Below are 25,411 nucleotides of genomic sequence, written 5' to 3'. Positions count from 1 at the left end.
CCGGCTTCCTATTGTCTGTTCTCCGTCTCTCCTTCCAAAATGGCCGCCTCACGCCAAAATGGCTGTCGTTTAACATTGATTTGAATTTGAATGAGGATAAGTGGTTTGGAAAAAGGATGGATGAAAAATAGTTAAAATTCAATACACTTAAAAAAAATATATATATATATATTAGCGACGTTCTTATGTGGCAAATTAGTGAGATTTTTTTTCAAGTTTTTTCTCGTGAATTTGTGAATTTTATTCTCGCAAATTTGCCACTTCATAATCTAAACCTGCGAGTTTATTTCTCATAAATTTGTGACTTTTTTTTCTTGCAAATTTGCCACTTTATGTCGCGAATCATCTTCTTTTTTTCTCGTAAATTTGTGACTTTTTTTCTTGCAAATTTGCGACTTTTTTTCCCCCACCAATTTGCCACTTCCTAATGTTGCAAATCTGCAAGTTTATTCCTCGTAAATTTGTGACTTTTTTTTCTTGCAAATTTGCCATTTTGTCACGAACATTCATTTTTTTTCTCGTAAATTTGTGAGTTTTTTTTCTTGCAAATATGCCACTTAACTCTTTGACTGCCAGACGTTTTCAGAAAAGGGATGCTGTGGGTGTCAGCCGATTTTAAGCATTTTGACTGATCTTTCAAGGTCCATAGAAAATTATGTGTTTGGACTATGGAAACACACATACTACCAAAAAAAGATTGGACTCTCATCTTTCATCAGGAAAAAAAAAGTTTGCTTCTACCTTATTCCGTTTTTCAGTAATCAACAATAGAAAATGGTTAGTTTCACCTCTGTTTTGAAACAAACGTCTTTTAACGTCTTTGGCACTCCTCCATAGGATTTTACTAAACGTTATTTAACGTTTTTGGCAGTCAAAGAGTTAATAATGCCACAAATATTCAAGCTTTTCTCGTAAATGTGTACGGGTTTTTTTCTTGCAAATTTGCCACTTTCGAATATTTGCGATATCGTTTTTTTCTTGTAAATTTGTACGTTTTTTTCTCGCAAATTTGCCACTTATAATGTCGCAAATCTGCGCGTTGGTTCCTCGTAAATTTGCGAGGTGTTTTTTCTTACAAATTTGCCACAAACATTCGAGTTTTTGTAAGGTTTTTTTTGTGCAAATTTGCCACTTTTGAATATTTGCGATTTTTTTCTTGTAAATGTTTTTTTTGTTTTGTTGCAAATTTGCCACTTTGTCGCAAACATTCTTTCTTTTCCCTCATAAATTAGCCATTTTTTTCCTCGCCAATTTGCAAAATATATATTTATTTTTTTCTTGTAATAGTCCCCCCCCTCTCTAAAAAAAAATATCTATACGTGGCCCTAATACAGGGATGTGATTTTTCCGCTAATTCGCGGAATTCCGCTTTTTTTTATCTCCCCCCCCAAAAAAAAAAAATCCGATTTTTTTTTTTTTTTTAGTAGTTCATTGTGTATGCACATGACTCCGACAGATAACATCTTCTGCTATAACAAAGACATTTGTGGTATGCTCTAATATGAGTTACTTTTCATTTGGTCATGATACAATTATTTGTTCATGAAATTTGAACACTTCAACATTATTTATGTGTTAACTTAGTAATCACATTAGTTAGATATGATGATATTCTCAGTGATAGTTTTTAAAAGCAAAGACAGTCCAATGTTTTTGAATGTGACTGATTTTGAGTTGACTAAAACTGCCATTTTATATGGGATAGTTCAATATACATTGAAAATTTATGCTGTTGTTTTGTCTATTTCTTTGTCATGTGAGTGCATTGAAAGTACTTAAAAACACGGAAAACCCATGAGCTTCGCCCCCCGTGTCCCCCCACCAGGGCACTGCCCTGGACCTAGCTGGGTGCCGGCGGCCCCCAGACCCCCGGCTAAATTTTCAGATAATTTCACTTTGGTCAAATCACATCCCTGCTAATACGCTATCGTAAAATGAAAATGATCTCAATGGGATTTTTAAGTTCTCCGACTCCCCTTATTGACCTTAGTGCTGTCAGAGCAGCCCTCAAGGGAAGTATCTCGTAATGGAGCCTTGCCATTGTCTACGCACAGACAGAACCGGTTGTTGACACGGGATCAGTGATGCATACAGGTCAAGAGGGTGGAGGAGCACCTGAGGCGAACATACACACACACACACACACACACACACACACACAGGAGTCCAGGTATAAACCTACCAAAACAGACGTGGCCTTATTTTCGTTATTTATTTTTCCCGTGTGTGTCCGTGCCGCAGAGTGTCGCCGCTGCAGAAGTCGGAAATCGTGGACATGGTGAAGAAGCACGTGAAGGCCATCACGCTGGCCATCGGCGACGGCGCCAACGACGTGGGCATGATCCAGACGGCGCACGTGGGCGTGGGCATCAGCGGCAACGAGGGCATGCAGGCCACCAACTCGTCGGACTACTCCATCGCGCAGGTGGGCCGCGCCGCTCGGTTACCAACTTTATTTAACTCAGTCAAACCCCAAAAACGTGTAAATACGTTTTTTTAATACTTTGTCCTTCACTCCCAAAAATGTATTTAATACGTCGTATATGACTTCTTTTTTTTTTTATGCAAGAGCACACTTGATGCAGCTTCTGACATGAAGAGGTGGCTTAAAGCAATGGTAGTTGTTACAGAAAACGACCAGCAGGTGACAGCAGAGTATAAGAGATCAGCCAGGGCCATGTTGCAAACAAGTTCTTTTTGCCAGTGTTTTCAACAGGAATGTGAATAATGATGGAACTTAGCTATATTCTAATGGTAAAAATCGGAAACAGATACAAATATCCTTTTTTTCCTGATGAAAGAAGAGACTCTAATCTCTCTTTTGGTAGGTTCCATGTTTTTTACAACAATATAACATCATATCCTGTGGGACTTGTAAAATCAGTGGAGCGAAGGGGGTTGCTTCAGTGAAAATGCCTGGGAGTGAATGAGTTAAATACAAGGGAATTATTTTGAAGATATAATGGAAATTAGAGCAAAAGTAAAAAAAAAAAAAGTAAATCAAAGCAGATAAAATTGAAGACAAAAGGAATTTAAAGCCTTAATTGCAGAGTTTATCTTGTCAGTGTGATACAAACATGCACGCACGCAGGCCGTGTCATTCTACGCTGTTGTTTATCTCGTGCCCCCCCCAGGGCTCGTCCCACAATCTGCCTGCCGATCACGGCGACACTTGTCTGCACTCTTCCCTTCATACTGTTCATAGTCTGGATAGTTGACTAAAACGGGGCGCTTTTAATAATGACGTCTTATTGTAAAGAAAAAAAGTATTACACGTGTTTATTTTTTTAGAATGTTTTTATATTCTCTATTATTTATTGTCTATCTACATCTGCTTTTTTCTTTTTACTGTGTCTATCTACATTTGCGAAAGGGGTTAAAGCACTGAAACAGCTTTTTAAATGCTATTTAGAGTTAGCATTAAGCTAATGAAGGCAAATTTGTTTATTTTAAATACAGATTATGTCATTCTGTTTAGTTTGGCAGTAAACCATTGAACGTACATGACATTAATGTGTGTGCGTGTGACTGACAGTTCTTGTACTGCAACAGATGCTTTTTAGATGTTGTTTAGCGTTAGCATTAAGCTAATGAAGTCAAATTTGTTTTAAATATAAATGATGTCATTCTGTTTAGTTTGGCAGTAAACCATTGAACCGATGTCATTAACGTGTGCGTGTTACTGACCGTTTTCATACTGAAACAGATGCTTTTTAGATGTTGTTTAGCGTTAGCATTAAGCTAATGAAGGCAAATTTGTTCATTTTAAATACAGATTATGTCATTCTGTTTAGTTTGGCAGTAAACCATTGAACCTATGTCATTAACGTGTGCGTGTGACTGACAGTTTTCGTACTGAAACATATGCTTTTTAGATGCTATTTAGCGTTAGCATTAAGCTAATGAAGGTTAAAAAAAAATTTTATATAGATAATGTCATTCTGCTAGTTTGGCAATAAACTATTGAACGTATGTCATTAATGTGTGTGTGTGACTGACAGTTTTCGTACTGAAACAGATGCTTTTAGATGCTTTTTAGCGTTAGCATTAAGCTAATGAAGGTTAAAAAAATTTTTTTATATAGATAAAGTCATTCTGCTAGTTTGGCAATAAACTATTGAACGTATGTCATTAATGTGTGCTTGTGACTGACAGTTTTCGTACTGCAACAGATGCTTTTTAGATGCTATTTAGCGTTAGCATTAAGCTAATGAAGGGCAAATTTGTTTTAAATACAGATGATGTCATTCTGTTTAGTTTGGCAGTAAACCATTGAACCTATGTCATTAACGTGTGTGTGTGACTGACAGTTTTCGTACTGAAACAGATGCTTTTTAGATGCTTTTTAGCGTTAGCATTAAGCTAATGAAGGTTAAAAAAAAATTTTTATATAGATAATGTCATTCTGCTAGTTTGGCAATAAACTATTGAACGTATGTCATTAACGTGTGTGTGTGACTGACAGTTTTCGTACTGAAACAGATGCTTTTTAGATGCTTTTTAGCGTTAGCATTAAGCTAATGAAGGTTAAAAAAAAATTTTTATATAGATAATGTCATTCTGCTAGTTTGGCAATAAACTATTGAACGTATGTCATTAACGTGTGTGTGTGACTGACAGTTTTCGTACTGAAACAGATGCTTTTTAGATGCTATTTAGTGTTAGCATTAAGCTAATGAAGGGTAAATTTGTTTTAAATACAGATGATGTCATTCTGTTTAGTTTGGCAGTAAACCATTGAACGTATGTCATTAACGTGTGCGTGTTACTGACAGTTTTCATACTGAAACAGATGCTTTTTAGATGCTATTTAGCGTTAGCATTAAGCTAATGAAGGTTAAAAAAAAAAAATTATATAGATAATGTCATTCTGCTAGTTTGGCAGTAAACTATTGAACGTATGTCATTAACGTGTGCGTGTGACTGACAGTTTTCGTACTGAAACATATGCTTTTTAGATGCTATTTAGCGTTAGCATTAAGCTAATGAAGGGCAAATTTGTTTTAAATACAGATGATGTCATTCTGTTTAGTTTGGCAGTAAACCATTGAACCTATGTCATTAACGTGTGCTTGTGACTGACAGTTTTCGTACTGAAACATATGCTTTTTAGATGCTATTTAGCGTTAGCATTAAGCTAATGAAGGTTAAAAAAAATTTTTTAATATAGATAATGTCATTCTGCTAGTTTGGCAGTAAACTATTGAACGTATGTCATTAATGTGTGCGTGTGACTGACAGTTTTCGTACTGCAACAGATGCTTTTTAGATGCTATTTAGCGTTAGCATTAAGCTAATGAAGGGCGAATTTGTTTTAAATACAGATGATGTCATTCTGTTTAGTTTGGCAGTAAACCATTGAACCTATGTCATTAACGTGTGCGTGTGACTGACAGTTTTCGTACTGAAACATATGCTTTTTAGATGCTATTTAGCGTTAGCATTAAGCTAATGAAGGTTAAAAAATTTTTTTAATACAGATAATGTCATTCTGCTAGTTTGGCAGTAAACTATTGAACGTATGTCATTAACGTGTGCGTGTGACTGACAGTTTTCGTACTGCAACAGATGCTTTTTAGATGCTATTTAGCGTTAGCATTAAGCTAATGAAGGGCAAATTTGTTTTAAATACAGATTATGTCATTCTGTTTAGTTTGGCAGTAAACCATTGAACCTATGTCATTAACGTGTGCGTGTGACTGACAGTTTTCGTACTGAAACATATGCTTTTTAGATGCTATTTAGCGTTAGCATTAAGCTAATGAAGGTTAAAAAATTTTTTTTAATACAGATAATGTCATTCTGCTAGTTTGGCAGTAAACTATTGAACGTATGTCATTAATGTGTGCGTGTGACTGACAGTTTTCGTACTGCAACAGATGCTTTTTAGATGCTATTTAGCGTTAGCATTAAGCTAATGAAGGGCGAATTTGTTTTAAATACAGATGATGTCATTCTGTTTAGTTTGGCAGTAAACCATTGAACCTATGTCATTAACGTGTGCGTGTGACTGACAGTTTTCGTACTGAAACAGATGCTTTTTAGATGCTATTTAGCGTTAGCATTAAGCTAATGAAGGTTAAAAAAAAAAAAATTATATAGATAATGTCATTCTGCTAGTTTGGCAATAAACTATTGAACGTATGTCATTAATGTGTGCGTGTGACTGACAGTTTTCGTACTGCAACAGATGCTTTTTAGATGCTATTTAGCATTAGCATTAGGCTAATGAAGGCAACTTTGTTTTGTTTTAAATACAAATGATGTCATTCTGTTTAGTTTGGCAGTAAACCATTGAACCTATGTCATTAACGTGTGCGTGTCCCTGACAGTTCTCGTACCTGGAGAAGCTGCTGCTGGTGCACGGCGCGTGGAGCTACAACCGCGTCACCAAGTGCATCCTCTACTGCTTCTACAAGAACGTGGTGCTCTACATCATCGAGGTACACGCACAGCGCAGACAGACAGACAAACAGTTGCATTAACAGAGACGTTTCGCAGCTGTTGCCGGACACGCTTGACAGTGATGGACGAGGTGCCCTGGTGGCGTCTGCTTTCTGTCTCCCGAGCGCAGGCTACATGTTTAGATAGGCGCTGTTGAGATCTTGGCTACAATCAGCATTGTGCGTGCGTGCGTGTGTGTTTGCGAGTGCGTACCGAGAGGAGGCCTGCTTTGGGGACAAAATCCAGTTTAAACTGCAAAACAAACATGACTATCGAGGACTGTTAATAGCCAACACATTTTCATCACAATTGCACAACATTACATCATCGGTACTCGATGTCAATGAGTACTTTAATGTAAATACGTGTACTTTATCTGGAGGGGAAAAAAATGGTTTCCCTCCCCATTTTAGGCTCTAAGCTTTGTGTGCGAGGTCAGCTGCCCTTGCCTGTCTGTTAGGAGAGAGGGGGCCCGACCCCCTTCCGCCAAACCCCCCCCCTGTCTGGCGGACATTAAGGGATGCCAGCAGGTGCAGTTCCTCATGGCAGTCGACTGCGCGCGTATCCCCATGTGTGAAAAAACATGGCGCCTTTGCCAAAGAAAAATCGAGTTATTTTGTATTATAAAAATGATGTTGTTAATTGACTGTGGTTGGGTGACAGAGACTCTCCGCACTTTGCTTTTTAGGCACAGCTGCGTATGAAATTAGAAATATGGCAAAAGTATTATTGTCAAACAGAATAGGAATAAATGAATGACGATGAAATATATTTTCCCCTCATGTTGCCACTTGGTAAAAAAAAAAAAAAAAAAAAACATCTTGTAAATATCTGACAATAGTGCATTACGTGCTGCCTGTGCGCACGGGTTTCCGTCGAGGTTAGTGCGGTTAAACTTGGTGTTGGCCGTGATGTTTGCGAGTGTGTTTTCAACACGTTCCGGTGATTGATGCCAGACGGCACAGCGGAGCCGCAGGAAGTCCGACATCACACCGAACACTTCATACATCAGCGGCAGACAACACCTTGGACGGAACGGAACACAAGCTGCGTGTCGTCTGGTGAATGAATGAAAAAAAAAAGAAAAGAAAAAAAGAAAATTTGTCTGTCGTCACTCAATACTCCTTCCCTCAGACTTTTTCCTCAAAATACCGTACAACCAAACATTTCTTGTGATAGTGTGGCAAAAAGGTAGTTGATCAAAACAAATACTTTTTATCATATTTTTCTCAACTTTCTCTTGGGCAAAAATAAATAAATAAAAAATCCTCTGGAAATACGACTTCATTCTTCAAGCAATCTTTTTTTTTTTTTTTTTTATAGCTTAATTCTTGAACAAAATTTTTTGAAAAATATAATTTGACTTTTTTTCATTTTTGAAAAACAAGTGGCTTTATTTAATTTTTTTTAAAGAATATAACTACATTTTTGAAAAAATAGGCTCAATCCTTGAAAAAATGTCTTGATTTTTTTTAAACATTGCTCAATTTTTGGAAAATAAATTGAGAAATATTATTCGATTAAAAATATATATATTATTGAAAGTTTTTTCTGAAAAAGAATATTTAATTTTTGAAAAAAATATGCTTTCTTGAAAAAAAAATGAAAATTTTTGAGCAAAGCAAATTTTCTTAAAAAAAATGAAAATGTTAAAAAATATGCCTCAATTATTAAATTAAAAAAAAATATACGGTATATGATTAGATTTTTGAAAAATATAGCTTAATTCTTGAAAAATCAAGGTTTTTTCTTCAAAAAGAAAACTTTTCCCTGAAAAAAAACGTTTTCTTTTTTGTGTCTGTCATCAGCTTTGGTTCGCCTTCGTCAACGGCTTCTCGGGCCAGATCCTCTTCGAGCGCTGGTGCATCGGCCTCTACAACGTGGTGAGCAATCCGTCAACCCGCTCGGCTTATCGGCTCATCAGCGGGCGCTTCTTGTCCTCGCGGAATCAGACACTTTTTCCAAACACACCTTTGGCCTCCCACCGATTTAATGTTGACAGGTTACATCTTTTTCTAATCTGATAAAGATTATATTTTATTTCTCAAAAATGCAACAACAAAAAAAATTTATTAAGAAAAAAAAACTTCTTTTTTTTCCTTTTCGTGTAACAATACAATTTTTTGCTTGAAGAAAGATCTACCTGTTTAGATAAAAACAACTTTTTCTCAAATTACAAATCGTTGGAAAAAAATTGGCTTACTGTATTTTTCTTGGAAAAAACATACATATTTCATTTTATATTGCATTTCTTAATATTATGCGGTGTTTGTTTTGCAGATTTTCACGGCCTTGCCTCCGTTCACTTTGGGCATCTTCGACCGGCCGTGCAGCCAACAGAACATGCTGCGATTCCCTCAACTCTACCGGATCACCCAGAATGCCGAGGGCTTCAACACCAAGGTGTGCACACACGCAAAACACACACACACACACACACACACACACACATACACTCTCTTGCTCTACATTGGCGCGGTCTCGCGGGGTTTTGGCGAGCGCTGTTTGTTTGGCGCAACGGCGAGTAAACAAGAGCGTTCGAGAGGGGCGGGCCTGGCCCGTTTCCATGGCGACCCTCAGGAGATTCAGAGGTGGCGGATAAGGACGTCTTTCTTTCTGCAGTCTGTCCTACATGTCTTTAATATTCATGTGTATGTGCACAGGAGGTTTTTTTCAATGTGAATGCGTGTGTGTGTTTTCAGGTGTTCTGGGGTCACTGTATCAACGCACTGATTCACTCCATTATTCTCTTTTGGTTTCCTCTCAAGATGTTAGAACACGGTGAGTGTCTCTGCACGAACATGAGTTTAGTCCCATTTATATTTGGTTTGGTAAGACTTTTCTCGTAATATATGACATTTTTCTTGATTTTTTTCCCCATATTACACCGTTGTTTTGGTTGAAAAACGCCCAAATGCCAAATCCAGAAAGTAAAACCCCTGCCACAGTTTGGCTTTAGCACCTAGTGCTAGCCAGCTAGCTAGCTCCCTAGCAGATAAACGAGCACCATGGCTAGCTAGCTAGCTCGCTCCCTAGCAGGTAAACAAACACCATGGGTGCTAGCTCGCTAGCCACTCTCAGGTGCTAGTTAGCTAGCTCCCTAGCTAGCCCCCATGGCGCTTGTTTACCAGCTAGGGAGCAAGCGAGCTAGCTCCCTAGCTAGCCCCCATGGTGCTTGTTTATCAGCTAGGGAGCTAGCTAGCTAGTTAGCACTAGGGGCTCAAGTCAAACTGTGGCAGGGTTTTTACTTTCTGGACCTGGATTTGCCACCTCTGAAAAAAATGATATATCACTAATACTAAAACTAATGAAAAATAAACAAAAACAGCATTATTTTTTTTAAATTAAACACACTTGATCTAAAAATTTAATTAAACGAACACAATTTAAAAAACACAAAATCAAAACTATGCTAAAAATTCCCAAACTATTATCACCCTGTTTACGTGCGTTTATGTGTGTGTGTGTACAGACTCGCCCTTCAAAAACGGTCAGGGCAACGACTACCTTTTTGTTGGAAACATGGTCTACACGGTGAGTTTTCCTTTTTTTTTTGCACATTATCTGTTGGACATTGGCCTCCTCACCGGGGGACCGAGAAGGAGGGTCTTTTCCCGTCTCCTTCTGACACACACAATCGAAATTTTCCTCCCTAACGTCCCGGGAGAACATTTGAGGTATTTTTGTACGCGTACCGTGCCAGCGATCTAAGAGCATTTGTCAACGGTTCTGTCTGCAGTATGTCGTCGTCACAGTGTGTCTGAAAGCTGGAATGGAGACCACCGCTTGGACCAGGGTAAGCGTGACCCCGACGAAGCACCCGATGTGAATTATCGTCGTATTGAAAGGCCAACAAGTGGAAGGAAATGTGACCGGAAAAAAATGCTGTTTCACTTGCAAATGTTTTTACCAGGCACTTTTTATATGGAACAATACATATAGCAATGATGACGATTTAAAGTTCGATTGATTTGATTTTAATTTATTAGATATATTGCAAAAAAAAAAGAAGTACAAGTTTCAGATTTTATTTAAATTTATTAAATAGGAGATTCATTTTAAAAATTTAAAGTTATTATGATATAAAGGAGTATTTTCTCCGGGCATTCATCCAGCAGTAATGGTAACAACTGTATTGGGACTATTAGGGCCACACTGAAAAGTGTCAAATGAAAATATTATAGATGTATAAATGTTAAAGAGTGCAGTTGAGTACAGTTGTAAAAACAACAACAAAAAACATTGATTAGAGTTGTAAAATGACAAGGGAATATTTGTATCATAAGAGAATTAATGAGTTTTTTTTAATATTACAAATACTTAAATCTAAAGATCTAAATCCAGGTTTTTTTTTAAAATAATTTTTATCCTATTAAATTTTTCTTGTACTGTAATAGTTTTTTTTTTCATATTTTTTTTTACTCTGTTGCGGTACTTTTTTTCTTTCTTTATTTTTGTTTCTCTTTTTCTTTTTCTTTATAAAACCGTATTTTATCTGGATTTTTACTTGTGACTTTGCCTTTAAAGCAAAAAAAACACATTTTAATATCTGACTCTTATTTTGGAATAATTGACCTTCTTTTTTTTTCACATTTTTTCATAATGATATTTATCCTTTTTACCAGAATCAGCCTTTTTTTTCCCCTTCATAAAATTTATTTAAAAAGCGAAAGTCACACACAACCTTACTCCAACTCTAGTAATTGAATATAAGGCCAGTTCGTGTATCACGATACATGTGGAACCGATCGGGTGTTTGACACATTTGAGGCTAAACAGCCGTGAGCGGACACGCGCGCATTGCTAGCGCCGTGAACACGGAAGCTGGTCTGCTAAAAGTTTGGCAGGCACGCCAGATGCATTTCCACACGACGTGCCAGCCAACAGCTGACCGTGGAAACGGGAACACAACACACAGATAGACATTTTTGGTCGCTTTTATTACTGGAATTGACGCCGTGTCCCCTTGCAGCACATCACAGAGCAAGGGGGCCCCGGACGTCTATATTGAGACAGGCCACTATTTGCACTATTTGACCTCGTCATTCTCTTGTCCAGTTCTCCCACCTGGCCGTGTGGGGAAGCATGCTCCTGTGGCTGGTCTTCTTCGGGGTCTACTCGGCCATCTGGCCCACCTTTCCCATGGCCCCCGACATGCTGGGCCAGGTAAGTGTCTCAAATCAGGTTTCCCTATTGAAATGAATGGGGATGCTGTTAATCTGTTCCAGTCCCCCCCAAAAAACAAAAAAAAAACAAATGTGATCTAAAAAAAATATAGATAAATATATTTATTGTTTATAAAAAAATTTAAATAGTAATTGAAGCATACCAACTTTTTAGTTGATTGGTTGAAAAATATCGTATTTTTACATTTTATAAATTTTATAAATTTTTTGAAGTCAAGAATAATAGCCATAAAAAGGCATCATGTTGGAATTCTTTATTCTAATAAAAAATAATAATAATTTATCGGATCTGGACTTGGTATTAGCAAATACACACAAAAACTAATTTGCTCTGCTAAGTGCAGTGTGAAAAAGGTCTTCTTCAAGGTCTACTCGGCCATCTGGCCCACCTTTCCCATGGCCCCCGACATGCTGGGCCAGGTAAGTGTCTCAAATCAGGTTTCCCCATTGAAATGAATGGGGATGCTGTTAATCTGTTCCAGTCCCCCCCAAAAAACAAAAAAAAAACAAATGTGATCTAAAAAAAATATAGATAAATATATTTATTGTTTATAAAAAAATTTAAATAGTAATTGAAGCATACCAACTTTTTAGTTGATTGGTTGAAAAATATCGTATTTTTACATTTTATAAATTTTATAAATTTTTTGAAGTCAAGAATAATAGCCATAAAAAGGCATCATGTTGGAATTCTTTATTCTAATAAAAAATAATAATAATTTATCGGATCTGGACTTGGTATTAGCAAATACACACAAAAACTAATTTGCTCTGCTAAGTGCAGTGTGAAAAAGGTCTTCTTCAAGGTCTACTCGGCCATCTGGCCCACCTTTCCCATGGCCCCCGACATGCTGGGCCAGGTAAGTGTCTCAAATCAGGTTTCCCTATTGAAATGAATGGGGATGCTGTTAATCTGTTCCAGTCCCCCCCAAAAAACAAAAAAAAAACAAATGTGATCTAAAAAAAAATATATATAAATATATTTATTGTTTATAAAAAAATTTAAATAGTACTTGAAGCATACCAACTTTTTAGTTGATTGGTTGAAAAATATCGTATTTTTACATTTTATAAATTTTATAAATTTTTTGAAGTCAAGAATAATAGCCATAAAAAGGCATCATGTTGGAATTCTTTATTCTAATAAAAAAATAATAATAATTTATCGCATCTGGACTTGGTATTAGCAAATACACACAAAAACGAATTTGCTCTGCTAAGTGCAGTGTGAAAAAGGTCTTCTTCAAGGTCTACTCGGCCATCTGGCCCACCTTTCCCATGGCCCCCGACATGCTGGGCCAGGTAAGTGTCTCAAATCAGGTTTCCCTATTGAAATGAATGGGGATGCTGTTAATCTGTTCCATTCCCCCCCAAAAAACAAAAAAAAACAAATGTGATCTAAAAAAAAATATATATAAATATATTTATTGTTTATTAATTTTTTTAAATAGTACTTGAAGCATACCAACTTTTTAGTTGATTGGTTGAAAAATATCGTATTTTTACATTTTATAAATTTTTTGAAGTCAAGAATAATAGCCATAAAAAGGCATCATGTTGGAATTCTTTATTCTAATAAAAAAAAAGATCTGGACTTGGTATTAGCAAATACACAAACTAATTTGCTCTGCTAAGTGCAGTGTGAAAAGGGTCTTCTTCGAGGTCTACTCGGCCATCTGGCCCACCTTTCCTATGGCCTCCGACATGCTGGGCCAAGTAAGTATCGCAAATCAGCTTTCCCTATTGAAATGAATGGGGATGCTGTTAATCTGTTCGTGTCCCCCAAAAACAAAAACAAAGTTGTTGTTTTTTTTTAAATTATTTATTAATTCTTTCAAATAGTACTCAAAGCATACCGATGTCTCGTACAATTCAGACAATTTTTTACCTCAAAGAAATATTAGTTTATCGGATCTGGACTTGGTATTAGCAAATGCAAAACTCTTTAGCTCTGCTAAGTGCAGTGTGAAAAGGGGTTAAGTTGTATTATAGCTAAACAGGGGGAGGTGGGGGGGTTTAGCTATTGTTCGACTTTGCTGTAGTAGTTGCCACTATGGCTCCTGGTCAAGACTCTCTTCCTGGGTGTTCCGTGTCGGGTGCCCCCCAGGGAATGGCGTAAAAGGGGGGGGGGGGTGCGGCGTCCCGCACCTGCCGCTTGCCACCCGAGCCCCCTCCCCTCCCCCCTACGTCTTTTACTGCCCTTTGCCGAGGTGTTGACTTAAGAGGGTGGGCTGCTGTTGCTCCTGCTGCTGAGGAGGGACAGCGGGGTGATTGAGAGAGTCGTTGTAGGGATTATAAAGACGGGCAGGGGGCACGGGGGGGGGGGGGGGGGGTCGGGGAGGGGGCTTGAGGTGAGGCGGAAGGGACTGGTGGGGCTGGGCTCCCTCTCAGCCCATTAATTCAATTTGTGTCAGGGATCCGGAATGCGCTCAAATATCCCAGCAGCTGCTCCGTCTGACTGCGGAATGGTCAGATGAGACCCCCGCAACCGCTCTTGCCGTGTCAACTAATCCTTGACGTTATTATTATTATTATTTTTTTACGTCTTTATATTTTTATATCTCGATATTAGTTGGAATAACTTGAGTCCAAGTCTATGCTTTATTTGTGTCCCAACTGTGACTAATAACTCAACAGCCTAGTTGGACGAGTCTCTCCTATCATTTCTGATTCCAGCTGTTGCCAAAGATATTTCCTCATAATTTTCCGCGTCTTCATTCCGTCCTTCCCAAGAGGGGAGCAAATTATCTGTGTGGACTCCATAGTTTGTTCTACAACACAGCTGCTTTGACCAACCCCCGACTTGGCAATTCGTCCAAATGAGCCCCAATCAGAAGGAGATAAACCAGACAGACATATTGCGAAGTTTTATTTGCCCACATTATCTAATGTGGGCGGAGCTTGGCGTCAAAAGTTGGATGACCGTTTGGTGGATTAGTCATGAAAAAGGATACACAAAGCCCACTGAGTGGAAAGTAGATCAGCATAAAATTGGGTTGACATGTTTATCATAACAGGGCTTGTGAAGAACTCATGCAGAAATTCGATCAGAAAGTCAGCCATTTTGTTTTGGAACAGCCATTTTAGACAAAGTCCAGCGCAAGTGAAAAGTTTTTAAAAAATTAGCCATTGACACCAGTTTCACCAATTGACATGATATTGGGTGGATGTATCGCTGACAATAAGACACACACAAAAGTCTCAAGGACTCACGCCAGGACTTGAACAGGAAGTCGGCCATTTTGGTTCAAAGCTGACATTTCCAGCAACTTCCGTGCATGTAGAAAGTCGGAAAAAAATTAGCCCCTGACACCAGTTTCACCAATCAACATATAATTTGGTGAACGTGTCTACCATAACACGACGCACGAAAAAGTCTCAGAAACCCTTGCCAGAAATTGAACAGGAAGTCGGCCATGTTGGTTTGAGTCAGCCATTTCAAGCAAATTCCAGGGTGAGTAGAGAGTTAAAAAAAAAAGAATAGCCCCTGACACCAGTTTCACCGATCAACATGAAATTTGGTGAACATGTCTATAATAATACAACGCACAAAAAAGTCTCAAGAACCCTTGCCAGAAATTGAACAGGAAGTCGGCCATTTTGGTTTGAAGCAGCCATTTCAAGCAAATTCCAGGGTGAGTGGAAAGTTAGAAAAAAATTTGCTCCTGACAACAGTTACACCGATCAACATGAAATTTGGTGAACATGTCTATTATAATACAACGCACAAAAAAGTCTCAAGAACCCTTGCCAGAAATTGAACAGGAAGTTGGCCATTTTGGTTTGAATCACCAATTTCAAGCAAATTCCAGGGTGAGTAGAAAGTTTGAAAAAAATAGCCGCTGACACCAGTTTCACCGATCAACATGAAATTTGGTGAACATGTCTATTATGACACAACGCACGAAAAAGTCTCAAGAACCCTTGCCATAAATTGAACAGGAAGTCGGCCATTTTGGTTTGAATCACCAATTTCAAGCAAATTCCAGGGTGAGTAGAAAGTTTGAAAAAAATAGCCGCTGACACCAGTTTCACCGATCAACATGAAATTTGGTGAACATGTCTATTATGACACAACGCACGAAAAAGTCTCAAGAACCCTTGCCAGAAATTGAACAGGAAGTCGGCCATTTTGGTTTGAAGCAGCCATTTCAAGCAAATTCCTGGGCTATTGAAATGTATTTTGTATTTCATCAAAACTAAAATGTATGTTTTGTGTGTCGTCCTGACAGGCCGCCAGCGTGATGCAGTGCTGGTACTTCTGGTTGGGTCTGCTCCTGGTGCCCGCCGTCTGTTTACTCAAGGATTTCGTTTGGGCGGCGTAAGTAAATTGCACAAATATGATGGACACACACGAATATATTTGAACCAATCAGCATGTTTGTTGGCAGGATGCGTCGCTCCGTGAGGAAGACGCTGCTGGAGGAGGTGCAGGAGCTGGAGGCTCGCGCCGTGGACCCGGGTGCGGCGGTGCTACGGGACGCCAGCGGGCGCAGGTACCAGCATCGCGGCGGTCTCCCGCGTCATTTCTTTGACCGCATCAGGCCACCGTACAAGTTTTGCATACCGCTTCAGAATAGGATACACGGTGCACTCCCAAAAATCACCAAAATATTCAAGGATAAGAAGTTGTTAGATTGTGGTGAGAATATAGATAACAGTGCACTGTGAATACATTAAAAATTAATGTACATTTTTCAGTTCCTTTTAGTACATGAATTTGTCGAATTTAAAACCACAATGGAGCTGATCAGAATCGTCATCCATGAATCGGGAAGTAGTTTCATCATTTTTAATGATGTAGTTTGTGTTCAATTCTATGCTTTACTGTGTATTTTCTTTTAGTTTAGTCGTATAAGATTTTGTAATTATTTATTTATTTATTTAGTTAGTTCATTGTATTTATTTACCTTTTTCCATGTTAGCTGTATTTGTTTGTATGATTTGATTTAAAAAAGAATAATTCTTGTGTTGTTACTAGGGATGTTTGATACGTTTTTTTCAGATTGATACAGCAGTTGTACTTAACTCCTGAGTAGTCACCGATACCAAGTACTGATACCACCCAAAAAAATATGATAGATAATTTTAACCTATGTATCCCAATATAGCATTTTTCTTTCAAATGCATAAAATGAATGTCAATTTACTATTCTTATTTGTAATTCCTAGTTTACGATTGCAAAATGGCCTTCTTTAGTACCGATGTCTTGAAATAATGCCTTGTATCGGCCCATCCCTAGTTACAGTTTTCATCATTTCGTTATTAATATTTTCAACAGATACATTTTAGTGATAAGTTATTTGTCATATTGTGCATGTTTTGTACTGGACATTATTTGATTTTATTATATGATGTTTCGATTTTTCTTCTCCTCTTTATTAATTCACTTCGCTTATTTTTATGCATGAAATTGTCATGTAATGCAGGTATATTATAAGTATCACACATTAGAGATATTTATTTAAAAATCCCTTTATTATTTTCTTTATACAGTTATGCACTGTATTTATATTAAGTTTCCTTTTAATTTGAGTTTTGCTATAAAGTCAAGCAAACCGGAGCATGTGTTCATTATAACTGTAATCATCATCATCATCATCATCATCAGAACTAAAGGCAAAGCCGAGGTCCCGTAAAGGCGTGCCACGGAGGTAGTAGCTCCCGCGTGTCAACTGTCCCGCTGTGTGAACTCTGACCTCTAACGACCTTTCACCCTCATTTATTTTTTGCATGCTCATCGTTTCCATTTCCCCCCCCCCCCCCTCATTTATTTTTGGAAAAAAATTCAAAACGCTTCATAGGTGGACCAATTTGACCTGCTGCACGGAGCTGGTGTGTTTGTCTTAAGCTACACATTCTGTGTGTGTGGTGTGAGTTTGTGTAGCGGTGCTAGAAAGTGAGCAGTAGTTTGAAGCATTTGGCTCCCGAATCCCAAAGTGTGTCGTTAACACGTCGACTACGCCGATTGCTGCTGCACTTACACGTCAATTAGCGGCCCTGCCTTCAAACGCGCCTTTATACGGAAACAAGCCGCTTTCTGTGAGCGGGCGGGCCCCTCCCCTTTCCCTCCGCTCCCCTCCCCTTCCCTCCCCTCCTCCAGAGGCTGGAGGTGTGCTTTCATCAGGTCCGAGGAAGCTTGCTTTCATCATCCGGAATGAGAGGAGTTACAGTATAGCGTCCGGCAAGGCGGCAAATTGTAAAAAGAGCAGATCTGTGTTTGTAGTATGGGAAAAGATGTGGAAAGGTCGGAGGAGAATCCCGGAGGGTGAAGTTGAAATGGTGCGCATCCTTTATGTTTTTTATTCAACGGACATCATTTGCTTTGGCCGAAGACTCGCTAGTTTTCTCCTCCATCATTTTAAAGGCTCACGTTCCCAGGGAAGCGCTCTTGGTTTTTGTAAGAGACATCTTTTTAAAAAAGCCGAATTTGACAACATCTGGGACAAAGTCTGATTCGTCTTCGCTGCTCATGTGCTTTTTGTTGAGGGTTTCAATCAATCTTGATAAAGATGCTAGAATTTGGAAGTGCAGCAAATAATCGATAACTATTTTCATAACCGAATACAGTAATTTCTGGACTATAAAGCGCACCTGACTATAAGCCGCGCTAGCTTAATTTGGGTAATACTCCAGTTTGTTACACATACAAGCCGCACCCGACTATAAGCCGCAGGTGTTTAATGTTACCGCAACGGGGTCCTGCTACTTTCTTTTCCATAATGAGGGCGCAAATTGTCTTGTCAAAAAAGTAGCGGCTTATGGTCCAGAAATTTTCGGACACATCATATCATTTGCAACATTGACATCTGAAAGAAGGGCTGACGGGAAATTGTCCAAATGCTCTAACTATTATATATATAAATATTTAAAAAATCAAAATAAGACAATTCGATGCCGTCTTAAAATAATCGCTGAAGTCATTTTTTTCAAAATTTTCAGGAAACAAAAAATCAACCATTTGCATCATCAGGAGATGATTTAGGCACACAAAAAAAATGCAAAAAAATTACTTAGGCAATTATTTTAAAGAGGGTGACGATTTGTTTATTTTTTTGGATTTAATTTTCAAATTATATTTTTTTTATATACATTTTTATTTTCACTTTTAGTGATTTATTTATTTATTTAGTCATTCATTTATTTTGAATTTTGGCAGTTTGGTCTTACATAGTAAACATCAGCAACTTAAAAATAAATAAATAATTAAGCATTTTTGCCTGTTTTCTGTCGTTAGCAAACAAACCGGTAATTGTGGCATCCAGGAAATAAGTATTTTCGTGGCGTCGCAAGTGCTAGCCTGCTAGCTAACTGCACTAGTGGTCGGAATGCACAATTGCGCCAAATGACTTTGTTTTGAGATATTCAGTCTTTCGTTTTTAAGTGTGTCTTTTAGGATAAGTGGTAACAAAAAAACAAACAAAGCAATTCTTTGAAGCTTGTTGAAGTGAACTTTCACCGACTTTTGAGGTTATTCGATTGAACAGACATCATTTGCTTTGGCCAAAGACCTTTTAGTTTCCCTAAACTTGAAAGGCGTCCCTTCCCAGGAAAACCTCCCTTGTTTTTTGGCGCATAGAGCTCCATTCATCCACGTCATTGCGGACACGTTCGCGGCCTCGGCGGCGACGTGACGACGAGGCGTTCGAAGGGGGTGTTAATATGAGCGAGGCGCTTCGTTGTTTTTGTTCGACGGGAGAGGAGAGTAGCCATGACGGCGTGTGGTCTTCACACAGAGGGTCCAGTCTTCTTCTCTGAGAGTTGGGGGGACCAAGGGGGGGGGGGGGGGGGGGGGTTGCCCGAGTTGAGGTCCACTGTGGACGTCTTGTTTGACGAAAGATACGTTTCAACAGCGCCGTATGGTTCGGACCAAAGGACCTTCAACTTTAGGTGATGCTTTCTTGGGCTGGATTTACATGGAATTTATTTGAGGAATTCAGAATTGTACGACGTCAGGTTATTCAGGTTTATTTGCTGGTCCATTGAAATTGAAGTTTTTACGTGATTCTAGTCCCTGGTGCAAAAATAATTATATTCGACACCAGAGATGGCAAATCCAGGTCCAGAAAGTAAAAAACCCTGCCACAGTTTGGCTTTAGCCCTTCGTGCTAGCTAGCTCCCTAGCAGGTAAACAAGCACCTGGGGAGCTAGCTAGCTAGCACCTGGGGCTAAAGCCAAACTATGGCAGGCTAGCTAGTTCCCTAGCAGGTAAACAAGCACCCGGAGAACTAGCTAGAGAGCTAGCTAGCTAGCACCTGGGGCTAAAGCCAAACTATGGCAGGCTAGCTAGTTCCCTAGCAGGTAAACAAGCACCCGGAGAACTAGCTAGGGAGCTAGCTAGCTAACACCTGGGGCTAAAGCCAAACTGTGGCAGGCTAGCTAGTTCCCTAGCAGGTAAACAAGCGCCCGGAGAACTAGCTAGGGAGCTAGCTAGCTAACACCTGGGGCTAAAGCCAAACTGTGGCAGGCTAGCTAGTTACCTAGAAGGTAAACAAGCACCCGGAGAACTAGCTAGGGAGCTAGCTAGCTAGCACCTGGTGCTAAAGCCAAACTATGGCAGGCTAGCTAGTTCCCTAGCAGGTAAACAAGCACCCGGAGAACTAGCTAGGGAGCTAGCTAGCTAACACCTGGGGCTAAAGCCAAACTGTGGCAGGCTAGCTAGTTACCTAGAAGGTAGACAAGCGCCCGGGGAGCTAGCTAGCTAGCTAGCACCTGGGGCTAATGCCAAACTGTGGCAGGGTTTTTACTTTCTGGACCTGGATTTGCCACCCCAAAAACTTTTGTGCGACTTTAGCGTTATATTTGAACCCCCCCCCCCAAAAAAGACGCCAACTGTCATTTTTATCAGTTGCGGTCCTCAAGGACGCTCTTGTTGAACCGCCTCATCGTGCGCCAAGCTGTCCGACCTGCTTTCTGCAACTGTAAACAGAATAAATGTTGACCCAGTAGAGTCAATAGTTAGCGCTTAAGTGTGTGCCCCCCCCCCCCCCCCCATTCACCAACACCACCACCCTCGCCGCCCCCCCTTTTCTTTTTTTTTTTTTAACCTTGGAAATGAAACGTCTCCTTCCTGTCCTCTGGCGTCTCCCCGCAGTCTAAACGAACGTGCCCATCTGCTGACAAGAGTCTTTAGGAAGACGCCCTCCAGCATCGGACGCTCCAACTCGCTGCAGCAGCCCGTCACGCGTGAGTACCACGCGCGTTTTTGCCGCTGGTCATCGGCATAATCGGTCCTCTAACGTCTGCTCTACCGACTTCGCCATACCGCTTGACCCCCCCCCCCGCCACCATCTCCCCGCCCACTCTCCATCCGCAGACGGCTACGCCTTCTCCCAGGAGGAGCACGGCGTGGTGTCCCAATCGCAGGTCGTGCGCTCCTACGACACCACCCGCCAGCGGCCCAGCATCTGACCCCTGAACTGATGACACGCCCACCCCCAGCCACCCCCAACCACGAGATGCCGCCACGGCAGCAGGACTCCAAGCGTATGGCCTACGCTTTCCAAAACTGCAATTTTACACGCCGCTAAGTCAGAGACTGCTCGGGAAGCCTGATTGGTGCGTTCCACTGTACCCGCCTGTGCATGTGTACGTGTGTGTGTCTCATAACCCCCGCAACCCCCCCCCCCCCACCTCGCACCCCCCCTCTGCAATTCAGTCATCACATGCCGACATCAGAAGGGAACCGGGAGGGTGGGGGGGAGTGGCCTTCCAAATAAACACGCACGGATGAATTCCATTCCGAGCGCTGCCAAACACCACAGGGGATGCGACTGAGGCGGAACGCTCGGACCCCCGCCCACCCCCCGACCTCCTGCCCCCCACCCCAAACGACTACTGGAGCATCCATCTTCCTTATCGCCTCACTTCCTATCTTCCCCATCTCCACTACTCGACTTTTTTTTGGTCTGTCTTTTTTTTTTTTTACTCAAAAGTCCTAGAGAAGGAATGTTCTACTTGAGCTAGTATGGCAAGCCATTTTCTTTATTCCATATCCTACTAGTGCGCTGAATTGTCACTTTACTAGTACGCTATCTGTCCTTACTATTAAGACAATTCAACAAACTAAGGGCGCACTAGTAGAATGACTCTTACGAGTGGCAAGTTTCCCACAACCCACCCTTTATGACGTTCCTCTGCACTAGTAGAACAAATAGCCAGTCTGCACTAGTAGAATGACTGTCTCAGTAGTGACCCTTTACTGCTGCCTTTTACTATTGTTTGAAATTTCTGTGCACTAGTAGAATGTCCAAAGCACACTAGTAGAATGATTAAAGCGCACTAGTACAATGACTATGTCACACTAGTAAAATTACTAGGGTCCATTAACGGAACGACTAACAGGCACTAGTAGGACGACTAAGGCGCCCTATAAGATTAAAACACACTAATAGAGTGACTAAGGCGCACCAGTAGAATTGCTAGGGTTCACTAGTAGAATGATTAAAGTGCACTAGTAGCGCACCTAAGGCGCACTAGTAGAATTTATATGGCGAACTAGTAGAATGATTAAAGTGCACTAGTAGCGCAACTAAGGCGCACTATTTGAATGACTATGGTGCACTAGTAGAATAACTAGGGCATACAAGTCGAACAACTAGTGCGCACTACTGAAACGACTGTCTTACTATTTTTTCCTGCCACACCCACTGTGACATTTTTGCACACAAATGACTAGAGGGCGTACTACTAGAATGACTAGTGCACACTACTAGAACAACTACATGTTACTAGTGAGGCAAAAACTGTGCACTAGTAGAAAACTGCTACCATTGGTATAAAATTTCACGAGTAAACATCTAGCGCTTCAGTAGTAGCGCAGAGATGTCAACTAGTGTAGAGTATAAAATCGCACTAGTAAACATCTAGCGCTTCGCTAGTAGTGCACAGATGTCAACGAGTGTACAGTTTTGTCTCACAAGTAACATGTAATTGTTCTACTAGTGCGCTGAATTGTCTTACTAGCGAGGACAGAGTGCGCTGTGGTACACAGACAATTCAATGCACTAGTAGGATATTGAATCAATGCTGAAACGGCCTTCCACCGAACCAGCACTAGTATTCATCCGAAACAAGAAGGGATTTCTTTAATTTTTTTGCTGGTTGTGTATTTTGTTTGTGTTTTTGTTCATTTTTTTTTTGTGAATGTGTCGTCTTGTGTGGACGGCGCCCTGCTTCAGGAATGCGACAATGACGGCTTGTAGAGAGGGGACGGATTGTCCCGTCCGTCCGTCCGTCCGTCCGACCGAGTCCTAATCATTAAATCGAATCAATCCCAAAACGCGTCTGCTGCTGCTGATTTGTAAGAAGCGTCTTCTTCTTTTTGGCCCCAGAGAAGTCACGCGATTGGCCGCCTCTCACAATCGGCATTTTGTGTGAGTGTCTGCTCTGTTCCCGTGTGATCACTTAATTGATTTTTATCTGCGGCAAATGGAAACTTTTTGGGCAAAAATAATGCTCTCTCACACAACCTGGTCAGATTTGGTAAATGAGGAGTTCCAGGGTCTTGCTAGCCTAAAACATAATTTTTTTTGCTCATTTATTAATTGTTTTATTAAAATTTATAATGAATATTTTTAAATTATTGGCACTTACTTTTTTTTTATACTTACATAGAATTGTTACTTTTTTTATTGTAAAAAAAAGTAAAAAATTCCCTCGCCATCATAACAGTTGATTTATCTCTTCTTCTTTTTTTTAATCCCATATACATTTTTATTAAAAATTAATATTTTTGAAATAAAAATAGGAATTGGAATTGTTGTTGCTTATTTTTTTACTCTTTTTTTTAAATTTTGAAGAAATGTATCTTTGGAAAATGATAAAAAAATTATTTCTAGTGAAACCATTGCCATCATAAAATATATAATATATATATAATATAATATATAAATATTTTCCGTTCAAAATGTGGAATTACAAACTTTTTATTGCTTATTTTTCATATTTAAAGAAAAACACATTTTCCCTTTTCCCATTTCTAATGACAAACTGTCGCCATCATAAAACTTAAAAACTAACCGCTGATCTTTAATGTTCTACGTTTTTTTTAACCATTTTAAAAAATATCCTAATGATTAAAAATAAGTATTTGTCTTTTTTTAATTGTTGAAACTACTGTAGAAAATAATCAAACTGTCACCACAATGAAACAACTGACATTTAAATAAATGTAGAAGAATTTTTTCCCTATAGGAAATAAACTAACAACAGATTTTAAAGTAGTTTTGAAAACATTTTCTTGGTCACAGCATCTCAAATTATGTATTTTTTTCCCCCCCTGATCTTAATTGTGACCCTAATATACGTATATACAGAGCAACAAAAACATGTTCAGTGTCACCATTTTGGACCGAGCAACCATTTGCACCACAATAGACTTGATTTCCTCTTATATGATTCTTGCCCACTCTTTTGCTGAGCTTTAGGGTGTCAAATTTATGCAAACCTTTCAAATCAATGAACGCCCCCCCCCCCCCCCCCAAAATGCTCCCCTCCCAATCTCTCGTGTCCAAGTGGAGATGCCTTTCCCGCCCACCTTCCTGGACTTGCAGCTGCTGCAATATGGAGAATCCATCCACTCCCGGCGCTACTTAACTGTAAGTACGCAGCCTGCCAAAATTGCACCTCCTCCTCCCTCCTGGTTCTTCTCCGTCCCGCCGGACGCTTCTGATGATGTGACAGCAATTTTCTTCCAGCGTCCGCTGTGGGCGGTCGAACCGTCCGCCAATGTGTCATTATAGAGTGTTGCGAGGGGATTAAAGACCCGAAATGGTGAACACGCTATTAGCGCTTGTTGATGCTGAGAGTCAGGGTGGGCAGCATACGGGCCGGTTGGCTCGTTTGGAGGGGGTGCGCCAACTCTCAGGATTTTAAAGAATTTTTATATAATTATATTATAATATTTTTGTAAAATTTTTTAAAGGAATTTGCGAAAAAAAGTACCAAAAGGCTTTGTTTGACCTTTTTTTTCAGGGGGTGTGCATAGAGGAAGGGGTGCGCCATCTTGTTGGGATGTTGAAAGTGATGCACAATTTAAGACGTTTTCAAGCTACTACTCTAAACATATCCAAAACAATGCATTTTTTTAAGGGGTGTGTAGGGCAGAGGTGGTGCGCCAACTCTGTTGAGTTCTTCAAGGAGGTATATGACTTTAACAGTTTGGAATAAACTGCTCTCAAAGTGTGTTTTGTTTTTTTATTTAGGCGTAGTACATGGTAGAGGGGGTGCGCCAAGTTGTTTGCGATGTTGAAGAGTGTGGGTATCTTAAAAAAATTGGATTAGACTGTGCTAAAAGTGTGTGAAATTGTTTTGTCTTTTTTTAAAGGAGGTATGGATAGTAGAGGGGGTGCGCCAACTCTGTTGCGCTGTCGAACGTGGTTTGTAGCTTAAAAAATGCGAAAGATTGCTCTAAATCTTTAGTTGAGAGTGAGTTTGGGGTAGGAGGGTGCGCCAAATCTGTTTTAGAAATACTTCTCTGAAAGTCTTCAAAAGTATTTGCTTTGAATTTTCCGGGGTGCGTATGTGGTGCGCTAACACTGACAGGATGTTGAAAGGGGTGCGCTATTTAAAAAGTTGGAACAGCCTGCCCTGCAAGAGGCTTAGATTTATTTTTCTCTACAGGTGTGTATAGCTGATAGGGGGTGCGCCAACTCTGTTGAGTTCTTCAAGGAGGTATATGACTTTAAAAGTTTGGAATAAACTGCTCTCAAAGTGTGTTTTGTTTTTTTATTTAGGCGTAGTACATGGTAGAGGGGGTGCGCCAAGTTGTTTGGGATGT

General features: G+C 39.8%; 1 protein-coding gene across 3 annotated transcripts in view; it reads left to right on the top strand.

Annotated features, from left to right (window-relative positions):
• The window catches only part of atp8a2 (ATPase phospholipid transporting 8A2), a 54,443-nt gene extending 31,531 nt beyond the window's left edge, over positions 1 to 22,912 (top strand). For all 3 annotated transcript variants that reach the window (XM_077554000.1, XM_077553999.1, XM_077553998.1), the window contains 12 exons: positions 2,242 to 2,425; positions 6,333 to 6,443; positions 8,253 to 8,327; positions 8,725 to 8,847; positions 9,147 to 9,225; positions 9,917 to 9,978; positions 10,184 to 10,240; positions 11,503 to 11,610; positions 15,863 to 15,951; positions 16,022 to 16,126; positions 20,726 to 20,817; positions 20,948 to 22,912. In XM_077554000.1, coding sequence (XP_077410126.1) covers positions 2,242 to 2,425; positions 6,333 to 6,443; positions 8,253 to 8,327; positions 8,725 to 8,847; positions 9,147 to 9,225; positions 9,917 to 9,978; positions 10,184 to 10,240; positions 11,503 to 11,610; positions 15,863 to 15,951; positions 16,022 to 16,126; positions 20,726 to 20,817; positions 20,948 to 21,042 — 1,180 coding nt within the window. In that variant the 3' untranslated portion in view covers positions 21,043 to 22,912. The remainder of the gene's footprint in view (positions 1 to 2,241; positions 2,426 to 6,332; positions 6,444 to 8,252; positions 8,328 to 8,724; positions 8,848 to 9,146; positions 9,226 to 9,916; positions 9,979 to 10,183; positions 10,241 to 11,502; positions 11,611 to 15,862; positions 15,952 to 16,021; positions 16,127 to 20,725; positions 20,818 to 20,947) is intronic.
• Positions 22,913 to 25,411: the final 2,499 nt, after the last annotated feature.

This window comes from Vanacampus margaritifer, chromosome 20 (genome assembly GCF_051991255.1).
Source record: "Vanacampus margaritifer isolate UIUO_Vmar chromosome 20, RoL_Vmar_1.0, whole genome shotgun sequence".
Classification (NCBI taxonomy): domain Eukaryota; kingdom Metazoa; phylum Chordata; class Actinopteri; order Syngnathiformes; family Syngnathidae; genus Vanacampus; species Vanacampus margaritifer.
The sequence above is the reverse complement of the archived record's forward strand: the minus strand, read 5'-3'. Positions and strand labels throughout refer to the sequence as shown.